Source organism: Pavona decussata, unplaced genomic scaffold (assembly GCF_977016875.1).
Source record: "Pavona decussata unplaced genomic scaffold, jaPavDecu1.1 SCAFFOLD_300, whole genome shotgun sequence".
Taxonomy (NCBI): domain Eukaryota; kingdom Metazoa; phylum Cnidaria; class Anthozoa; order Scleractinia; family Agariciidae; genus Pavona; species Pavona decussata.
The window spans coordinates 4,451,715-4,462,500 of record NW_028145697.1 but is presented as its reverse complement, the minus strand read 5'-3'; the positions used below and the strand labels follow the sequence as shown (position 1 = coordinate 4,462,500).

The window sequence follows — 10,786 nt, the reverse complement described above, 5'->3', positions numbered from 1 at the left end:
CTCGATCGAGGGAGACTCTCCTGCACAAGGCGGACAGGTAATGGCGAACAGGCGATCATCAGTTTGCAGGTAAACACCTTCGAATAAGAGGTCACGAAAGTAACACGAAAAATGCTTGACTCTGATTGGGCACAAAAATATTTTTGTGCCCAATCACAGACAAGGATTTTAATGGGTTTCGGAACTGGTCGATCCCAGGGGCTCGCTCTTTCGTTCTTGTAAACTTTGCCGCTTCGACTTCCTTTTGACCCAACTATCTGCCCCTGGGTCTCCGAGGATGCAGAGAATTGGGATGGGGGAGGGGTGTTCTGTTCTAGGATCGACGTTACACTCTTTCAGACGCCAGTTTTGTCTCTGGCTCCAATAGCCCGTAACAAATAATTCTATGCAATGAGATACACCAGGATACACACGAGTACCCCCCTAGGTTAGCAAGGGCGAATACCTCCGTAAAAAAAATCTTATTTGTACCTGCTTCAACAGTATTGAAAAGAAAAACAAGTTAGTTCTGAACTGAGAGCATATTCTCTTACCAACTGCCTCCAAACCGTTATTATCAGTCATATTTACTGCTGGCTCCTGTTTGATGCATTTGATTTGTGAAGTTTCTCCCGCTCCACAGCTTCGAAGAGTTTCTTTTGCAGGCGTTTAATCTCGGCGGGGGGGGGGGGGGTGCTCCCTATATAAGCTTTATGGGCGGCCCCAAGGAGTCCCCGCTCCCCCCTTTCCACCAGGTGTGTGTTATGTCATTCGTTTTTTTTTTTTTTTTTTAAGAAGAATGTATTCTTTACATGTCCTGCCTCTGTTTATGGGGCTATTGGGATTTTCAGTTTCTGCATAAAATGAAGAGCATCAAGAATACAAGAACGGAACAGTTTCTTTACTAACTTTTTATCATTTGCAAAATATAAACGGCATACTGATCCTAACGGCGGGAGTGGGGAAAAATAAACAAAATGGCTAGAATAACTGAAATATATAACAACGGGAAAAGATGGCGGACATATATCTTACCACAATATATTGCCAACCTAACACAGTCAATGGGCGTATAGGAAGACATTTTTTTTTGCGAAATTCGTCCCTGTACTAACAACATTGTATGCTAGGTTTGAAGTGTTTAGAACTTTTCTGTGCGTTGTTATGAGTTTTTTTAGTGTTTTCGTAAACTATTTAAAATTGGTCAATGTACTAGTCGCCATCTTTTTCAGTTCGGTGGATAAATTCTTTTTTACAATTGGGCATCCGTTAAACTGATGGAAGAATCCACATATCACAGACTTCTCAACAAAAGAAGCTTGAGTTTGTAGGTTCGTTAAGGGTACTTTCAATCTTATTAGCACTGTGACTGTGTAAAATAGCTCTCTTTGAAAAAGAGTATAGCCTGGGTCCAAACTGATCGTGCATCCTTTATGGCAAACCATGCCGTTTTGTCCAAATTACGACTCGGAAAAAATTCTTTTCCAGAGTTTAGACTGTTGGAAAATGTTGATTGACTGCTGCTCGTACAAATAAAGGCTTTTTTGTGGGAGTAAACATTGGAAAGTCGACGCGTACATATTTACCTTGCATGTGTGATTCTGAGCGCACCCTTAGGTTGTCTTCCCAAAGAATTCCATGATTGGCTGTGCGCCAATACTCGCCCGTCAGACTGCCACTGTTTTTCAAAGTTAGCTATATTTGTACGAGCCACCATGCCGTCTTTTTATTACATTTCTTTTTGAAGCTCAAAATAGAATCTGCAAAAAGGGAGAGAGTTCAGTATGTTTATTGATGTTCATACGAAGCAATAAATAGGTTTGCGCGTTGTTGTTTCAGTTTATTTGGTATTTTGAAATCGGGAGACAATGCATGTGGCCATATCTACAGTGAACAATAAAACAATATTTGGATTTATCATCTGAAAGGTTTGGTAGGTGAAATCAGTCTTAGTTCGATGGTAAGTGTGAAGTGTAATTCTACGGCTAAGTCTTAGCTTAGTTTTGAACTGAAAATTTACAAAAACGAGTCGTTTTTATTCCTCTATTTACAATGTATTTACAGCGTAGTGTGAACTTTTTGTACAGGATCTTTTAAATATTCTAGAGCCAAATGGCTTTTTTCACATTCTATTTGATTCACCACGAAAAGCTAAGGCTACATGTAATGATATATTGCTGTGCATTTGAACTAGATTTTACGAATAGGTCGCTCTGCACGAAACAGAATCCATGACACAGTCAGCAAAAACGATTACAATATTATAACAAAGATGAACAATAATAATGATGTCGATGACGGTAGTAAGTGATGTCAACAGGACGCACGTCTTCACACGACAAACCTCACAAATTCGTGTTATCGAACTCCTAATACAGTGGCAAACTTGTGATTCCACACGATAAACCTCTTAGCTCTTTCCGTGTCCTTCTCTATCACATTTGAAGTAACGAGCAAGTTTAACAAAACGTTCACACGTCAACTCAAATGTGATTTTCCTAACCGCAAAGATTCTAGTAAAAGTAAACAGGTTTTAAGACAGAGACTCCCTTTGTTGCTAACAATTTGCCAGATGTCACCACGTTCACATAGACAACCTTGTTTTCCCGACTCGAGTTCTGGAAATATGGTTCATCGTGTACATGACCTTTAATGATTGCAATCAAAGTTTAAGTGTTTGTAAGTGACTGCAGTCATGAATGGTCGAAGCTTCCTTTATCAGGCTCTCCACAGCTGTCTCCATGACCCAATTTCTTCGTCACAGTTAACACTCATTACCCACATGCTTGTTAACGTCGTTCAAATTTGTTTCGAGTCTCCACTGAAGTACACACTTTGTTGTACTTCGATTGCATCTACTAGTAAAGAAGTGTTTTTGTGTGGTTTATGACTATGCAGGGAAAGCAGATCTAAGCAAGGGGGTACCAAGCATTTTTTAGAGATTATTCTAAACAACAATAAAATACAAAGCAATGTTTGGCGTTGTTTTCCAAATTGAAGCTTTATTATCTCCGAAAAATGCATGGTTACCCCAAATGCTCTTTTTGAATACCAAAAGCACTTGCTAAGTTCTGCTTCCTCTGCATAGTTTTAAATCGCCCCAAAAATATCCCTGTATTAGTGGAAAAGCGAGTATCTCGAGATGCGCAGAATGCATGCGCAGTGACAAAAGTAGGCACCGTCCTTAAATTGTTCCTACTATCACTGCCACGTTATCAGCCAGCAGAATTCCTTTGGCTTTTATATCTCTGTTGTTAACTTGTCCGTTTTACAAGTCCTTGGTCTTGTTAGTCAACAGAACTCTCCAGCCCGCCATTTTCTTGCTGTTCGCCTGAGATCCCTCGTGTGAAGTGCGTGACTTACCCTGCAATGAGTCACCGCGAGCACGTGTGCTACGTGACGCGCGAAGACTCAGCGCATGCGCTGCCTTCATTTTTGCCTCCATGTCAAGGATGTATTTGGGAAAAAGGCTTTTTTCGTCGTAACGCATTTGAAGATCTGTCAAATAAAATAAATAGATTGCATTGTCATTCTCCGATCAGAGTCAGTGTTGGTATGGCAAACCATTGACATCGCACGAGAAGTTTTGACTCAACTTAATTTGTAACCATCTTCAGTTAAAAAGATTTGATAATCAACTGACAATATAAAAGAGTTGATCAATTATCCTAACGGTTTCTTTCTCAAAAGAACTAACCTGATCATCAGGCCTTCCTAAAAGGTGACGGGAGGGGGCCTCGTTCCCTCCCCCCCCCCCCCCTCCGCAAAGCCTGATACTCAGGCTACAGAAGAACAAAACAATCAACCTGCGCACCCATCCAAACACTCACCCTCCAACCATTGACTTAATTCGTTTTAAAAGCCAAGTGGCCGCAGGCCAGCGCCTCCTGTTCCCGTCGCAAGAGTCAACTACAAGGACTACTTCTCCTTCGTGGATAAGATAACGTAAAAATTCCATCCACCGCCGTGGCGCTTATTTCATTTTGGGAGATCAAGAAAGGGGAGGCTTTTTGGAGACAGAGCGTTTACAATTTTTTTTCACATAAACATCCACGGGGGTAAAAACATCTGGTAAACAATAGTAGCAGCCTGCAGAGGGTGCTTATTGTCGAATCACTGCGGTAAAACAGGTTGTTCAGGAGGTTACCAACTTCAAACCAACCCAAATTCCACGATGTGTGATCTTGTTTAAAAGATTCCTTATTCTTAGAACAACCAATGTTCACCGCCGTCCCTGCGGTGCCATCCAACAGACATCCCAGCATACTACCAGGAAATGAACGTTACTTACTGTCTGTAACGTTAGGTAAAGAAGGCATCTCGTTGTCTGTACTCCGACGCTTGCCGGCTGAACTTTCTGTGAAATATCGTTCAGGGTGAGCTATAAAATCCGGCTTGTGAATGGCACCAACTTCCTGGAGATCTGACGTGTCTAATGACTGAAACAACCACAAGTATAAATTACAGGTATGGAATTCCTGTTTCGACTTTGAGTACTATTGGTGGGTAGGTAGGTAGGTAGGTAGGTAGGTAGGTAGGTAGGTAGGTAGGTAGGTAGCTAGGTAGGTAGGTAGGTAGGTAAGAAGGTGGCTCAGAGCCCCTCCATACAAATTTTTTAAACCTTGCGAAACGTTGTATCTGAACATGGTGATCACAATTCTATAAAAAAAATGGGAGTCACCTAGTTCGTTTTTTAGTTGTAACCACTAAAAGCTAAAATAAGGTTCTTTTAACAGGTTATACTGTTGCTATGGTAACTTATTATGTCGAGAAAATGACCATGAATTGTTTGTCACCATTATTGTCGTATCAACTTATAAAGAGGTGATAGTATTGCTCTGTTATAGTGTTAGTGACGGAAAGTGCTGAAACTGTTGTGAACCAGCTTATCTGGAGAGGATGACCTCAATTTAAATGCCTCCCGATTGTTTGCCACTGGATACATAAAGTGAATTGCGAATAGTACAGTCGAATGCGCGTTAGAAATGATATGATAGATAGCCAATGAGGCGCTAAAATTATACCATATCTAACAAAGCGAGTGGGATTAATTGTTCTAATAAAAACAACCTAGAAATATTGCTAGACCTTGCTAATTTTATTTTACAAGAAAGACCAGTCAAAGGCCACTACTTCTCAGGCATGTTATAATGGCTCATCTTCAATGACTGGTAAGCCAATCAAAACTCTGGAATTGTATTATTCATTAATACGTAACGATCATTCAATTCATACCGCATAAGGTCCCGCGGGCGCTTGGCCAGTCTTCTCCCAGTTAAGGTACGGAAGGTCGGGGATGATTTGAGGCTGTCGTCTTTCTCTTTTATCAATCCTTTTTTCCTGATATGCTTTACCTTATCAAAATAAAGGACATTCATTTGTCACATTTTTATTCTATTTTGTTTCATTCACTGCTCAAGGCTGCAGGGGGTAAATCTATATTCATATTTATATTCACCTACGTTTTCGCACTGTCTGAAGGGTCCTCATTTCTGGGAAAACTTGGTTGAAAGGCTTCAGTGCATAAAGTTAATACCAATAAATTATCAAAAAAATGTCGCCATATTTTTGGGTCTTAGGCCCGACACCTCCAATGTTTCACTTCAACAGAACTTGTGCTTTCTTCTAGCGAGACACTACTTTTTTCTAGTAGACTACGATTATATCAAGCTAAAAACTACAAAAAACAAACTTTTTTCACCCCAGAGTCTACAACAAGCATTTACAATGTAATCACAAAAAATAGAGCTTGTTAGTTGTTGACGCTGGAGTCTCCTTTCTGTTGTTGTTGTTGCGCCTCTCTTAATTTGTTATGTACTAATAAGTGTATGTAAGCTTTTTGTAACAGCTGTAGGCGTCGGGTTTTTTAATTAATGTCAGTCTTGCCCGTGTAGTTGGTCCTGGCTTAACTTTTGCAATGTTGTGACAACAAAAAGTTACCAGCGATTGTTGGTCTCAGTTGGTCTTTATTACACTTATCAGCTCACCTAAAATGGTTTGTTGCCATGTAGATACTCTAAATTCAGGGTCAAACTGGTCCTCAGTAAAGAGCTGCAACTCATCTGCACCGCCTTCCTCCTCAAGCAGCTGATCGTCATCACTTTTATCAGACTCCGCCTGTAGTCAACATGTTGCATGCAAATCAAATGCAACGTAATGAGTGGTATGGCTGGCAGGGAGACACAGTATGTAGTGCATGTTTTAACAAAACTCTTTGAGTGGTGTAGAAACAATTTGATGATTATATGGGTAAAATATCATTCGATCAACGAGCCTGGTGAGTAGAGGCGAGTTTAGTGCTATGGAGACAGTAATCACCCTTTATCTACCAGTAGACATCCCCGGACTTAATAATAGAAAAATACATACACATCTTTGTACAATTCTTCGCCGAGTAAACTCTCTGAGCTGTGTCAATTTTACTCGCTCCTATTTGGAATTAAACGTTTCTCGACGCAAAGTAATTGTTTAAGAATCGATCTGTCATACCTCTGGAGTGAATTCAACTAGATCTTTTCTGCACATAATTCTCAGGTCATTCCAAGCGTCGAAAATTTAAAAGATTTACGAAATATAACTTCACCTGGGAAATATAGCTACCACTACACAATACAAGATTGCCGCATTCCAACAAACCTGTTCTGCCTCTTTAGCTTGTTCTGCTTCTCTTTCTTCCTTTGAGATCGGTTCAATCTTCCAGTGTTCCTCCTGCGGGAAAAAGATAACAATGAGCTAACAGCACACCTGGGAACAATCTTTCCTAACTACTACTTTTCCCCACTTAGGTGGACCTTTTACAACCTGATATCTCGTTTATCTTTACAGAAAACCTTTTGCATGTATTGTTGCGAAAAAGAGTTGTTGTGTTGAGTTGAGTTCTTACACTGGATTTTGAATACGTAACATAACAACATACAATGCGCATCAGTAAGTTCATCAAGTAATACATCGTTAGGGTTACGATTTCCTACGTAATATTATTATTTGGTTATCCGCCTAACAGGTTGCTCAAAAACTGCCACGTCTATTGAAAAGGAAGAGTGCTTTCCATTTGTTACACCTTGCCAGCCAAACTAGTAACTCTGCAAACGAAATGAAACAGTTTGAAGGACTGGTTTCATATTACTACTTCCAATTCCTCCCAAATGACGTATACGGTATTAGAATGTGCCATCCTGAGGAACTGCGAAGCTAACCCGCAAAATGGTACACTTGCCAGTTTCATATTGAACAGTATAAAGCTGGCCAGTTCTGTCAAATGAAAAGTGCTCGAAACGGACTAACCCAACACGTCTACATACCAACATCTACCTGGTACCTGGTAGAACGGCACCCTTAAAAACATCTGTTAGAGAGACAATGTGGAGCAGTTTCTTTTGTAAGGTAACAAGACGATGGTAGTGGCTCAAGCTACCGACCCTCGGGTGAATGTCCGGCGCTTTCATCTCTAGACAACCTCGCCTTCTCTACTTTCCAGCTGGCATTCCTAAGGCCCATTTAGACGGTACAACTTTTGCTCACGACTATCGCATGTGATTTCTGGAGCGCGCGCTGCTCGCGTCATGCAAAAAATCGCACACAACTCTCGTCACTCAACATTGCTTATACCTACGATTGTCGTAGGATTTCAAAACATGTTTTAAATCCTACGACATTTTTTGTGACGTTCACCACAGTCGTAAGCGGTTGTAGGTTTGATTTACACAAGACAATTCGTGTCGTAGGCCTGTCGTAAGCTTGTCGCATGCGACAAAGTCGGACCGTGCAAATCGCCCTCTACCTAACTCGTCTCCCTGTTGCTGGAGAAATGCAAGAATACATACTTTCTGTTTGTCCAATACTGAGTCCTAAACATTGTTACTTTACCTGTCCAAATATGCCAATATGGCGGCCCTCTATGTCCCACAAGGCTACGGCACAGTCACTGGAAGCCGTAAGTACCAGCAGTCTCTCTGAGCGAGTAAACAGTTCAATGCTGTTGATAGTGTCCGTATGCGGCTGGAACTGTTTCAGAAGGGCTACAACGCAACACAACGATAAAGGAATTGAGAAGTGCTGCATGCGATGGGTTATTTTATACACGGAAAGGGTGAGGGTATAAAGCGAATGTTGCTTTTCAATGGTGTTTTATACTAATTTATTTCAACGACCATGATCAAAACCAACACATTATTGCTTTACACTTAGTGGGAGAAAAACATCCCCTTGACCCAGCTCAGGTGTTCTGAGTCCTTCCCATCCTAACCTGTAACACTCAATTCAGTCAGCGGACAAGAAAAGGAATTAGAATGAATCTCAGTTTTATATCTTATCTCAGTTTACATGTGTGGTCTTTCAAGTGACTGATACATAGCCTAAGGAATTCTGTGTTCGCTGTGGACCGACGGCGTTTTCTTGCTTTACAATGTATTTGATATTTACGTGGTGAACTGTTGTTATCAGCCGAACATCCCAGACAATATTCCGTGATGTCCCAAACTTTGATCACTCCATCGGCATCACCAGTCACAAGGTAAGAGTTTGTTTCATCAACAGTCATTGTGAGAAAGCCGGCTAAAAAGAAGGACAATACAAAGTCACTAACAGCACTGCGGAACAAAAATAATAGTGCGTTTCTCTACTTGGAAGGTGCAGTTTAAGTTAAAACTAAGCCTTTATTTTGTAATTTAGAGAATCTGTAGAAGCTAAGATATCTATATTTCGACAGTACTGATTTGGAACACAGTCCTTACTCCACAGTTGATTGACAAATGAGTATGTTTAGATAGGCGAGGTGAGTGATTAATCCATGGTAAAAGGAATGAATACTGAATGCTGAGAGAAATTGTGAATGATTCACTTACCATGCTCATGCGCTAGGAACTGACCAACGCACATCGACTTATGTGTATTCCAAAATCGAACCTGAGTGATGAGGAAAAAAGCGATTGTCAGTATCTGCCATTAAAAGTAATGCGTTGTCAGGTGTACAAATCATGACTTGTTTTGCAGTGACGTCTGTGCGCACTATTGAGTCTTTCGTGACGTACTTTATAGTAAAATAACGCGTCCTTTATTTGATGTGCCACTGTTAGCTTCCTCACGTTTTTGTTGCTAAAGAAATGAGCAAGATTAGCAGTTGTTAGGTAGCGTACAAGGCCGAGAACGCAAAACAGAAGGTCATGGAAACGATTTTTTGCAAACAGCATTTTTTCAGTTCGCCACCCTAGTAAGCATTGTGATGGCCCAAAACACTCAGAATTTATGTTTTTGCATTAGGTTACTGCAATTATATCTGTGATTAAAAAAAATAAATTTCATTATAAAGCTAATATGTAAAGGTAACATAGAAATATTGCCCAAATATAGCGTCGGCTACACTTAAAGTGCCTATGAAGTAAAAAAAATTTTGTCACGGTTTGTTAGTTTATGTATTTCTCGGTCTGAATATGTGGGTTTTACTGAACAAAACCTTCTCAATCCACAATTATGATCCCTGAAAGGTTCGAATTTAGCGCCGAAGGAAAGTGTCTCCATGTTGCGCCCGGCCAAAACGATCGTATTACAAGGTTGTGACGTAGAAAATACTTAACACAATCGCATAACACAATCATTAAATATAGCGTGATGAAGCGTGACAAATAGAGCCCGCCGGGATTAGATTTCTTACCCAGCCACTGGCGTTACATGAGATCAAATTGGCTCCTGCACTAGATGCTGACATCGGTCTCTCATTTAGAAATATCAGCTTGGTGACAGCATATCCAAAATCGTCCTGAATGAAAGAAATCAACAGTCGGGGAATATGTTACCAAAAGATATCATTAAACTTGGAATATTTGTCTCCACTGTCAGTAAGCCTCTTTACTTGACTAAAACTACCACCACTTGCAAAATAGCTGAGACCCTCTCGCCATATTTGAATTCCTGCATACCACTCATTACGTTGCATTCCTTCAAATAAATGCATTGTTTTTTTACTAAACAATTGACATCATTTTTGAGCCCCCTTGATCTTCCATGTTGATATTTGTAAGTTTGAATGTAATCCCGATTTTCGAAATCCGCAAAAACGTTAACAGGAGGCGGTAGACTTCGTGTAAACTAAATTAAAGGGCAAAACGCAGTTGGTTTTGTCTGTTAAAGAAGGTAAAAACCTTAGGTACATCACACAAAGCATATGACGTGACTCATCACCTGTTCATTGCGTGACTGTTCAGATATCACAGACGTGGCTGACGTTGATCGGTCCACTTGTGGCGGCTTCAGAAAGGATTCTGTTTCCAGGGGACGCTGAGGAGGACTAGAAATGTCCTGTGATGAGACCAAGATTAAATGACGCAATTGGTATGTCATCTACATAACCTTATGTATGAAAGTGATTTATTCAACTGTGTACACCGTGAGCACAGTTGAATGCATTCAAAAATGCATTCAAGGTTTCAACAGCATAGCCTCTTATTTCTCTCAGGGATAGGAGGGGCGGGGGGGGGGGGGGGGGCAAAACACGCAAGCCTACAGGAGGCAATCCCATCTCCTTAAACATTGGTTTACATGTTGATATCACGACTTGAACGTACTTCAGATCCGGGACTTCAGACAGATCACAAACGTGTCTGCGACTTAAACTTATGTTACAGCTACATTTCTCTCTTGGGAATATCGAGGATTTGTCGAACATCAACAAAATCACAGGATAGCTCACGGAAGGAACCAGGGGAATGCACAGACGTTGTGGCCAAGTACATTAGGGAGCCTACGAATCGAAGACTTCTCCACGACGGCGTCTTTGGTTTGCTTCACTTGCCTAGTGTGCATGCTTATCGAG

General features: G+C 40.8%; 1 protein-coding gene across 2 annotated transcripts in view; it reads right to left on the bottom strand.

The window, feature by feature from the left end:
* Window positions 1-1,994: 1,994 nt before the first annotated feature.
* The window catches only part of LOC146454734 (cilia- and flagella-associated protein 337-like), a 40,823-nt gene continuing 32,031 nt past the window's right edge, over window positions 1,995-10,786 (bottom strand). For both annotated transcript variants that reach the window (XM_085095014.1, XM_085095015.1), the window contains 10 exons: window positions 10,156-10,272; window positions 9,629-9,733; window positions 8,823-8,883; window positions 8,401-8,532; window positions 7,846-7,997; window positions 6,616-6,687; window positions 5,967-6,096; window positions 5,215-5,333; window positions 4,271-4,418; window positions 1,995-3,477 (listed from right to left, as the gene is read on the bottom strand). In XM_085095014.1, coding sequence (XP_084951140.1) covers window positions 3,248-3,477; window positions 4,271-4,418; window positions 5,215-5,333; window positions 5,967-6,096; window positions 6,616-6,687; window positions 7,846-7,997; window positions 8,401-8,532; window positions 8,823-8,883; window positions 9,629-9,733; window positions 10,156-10,272 — 1,266 coding nt within the window. In that variant the 3' untranslated portion in view covers window positions 1,995-3,247. The remainder of the gene's footprint in view (window positions 3,478-4,270; window positions 4,419-5,214; window positions 5,334-5,966; window positions 6,097-6,615; window positions 6,688-7,845; window positions 7,998-8,400; window positions 8,533-8,822; window positions 8,884-9,628; window positions 9,734-10,155; window positions 10,273-10,786) is intronic.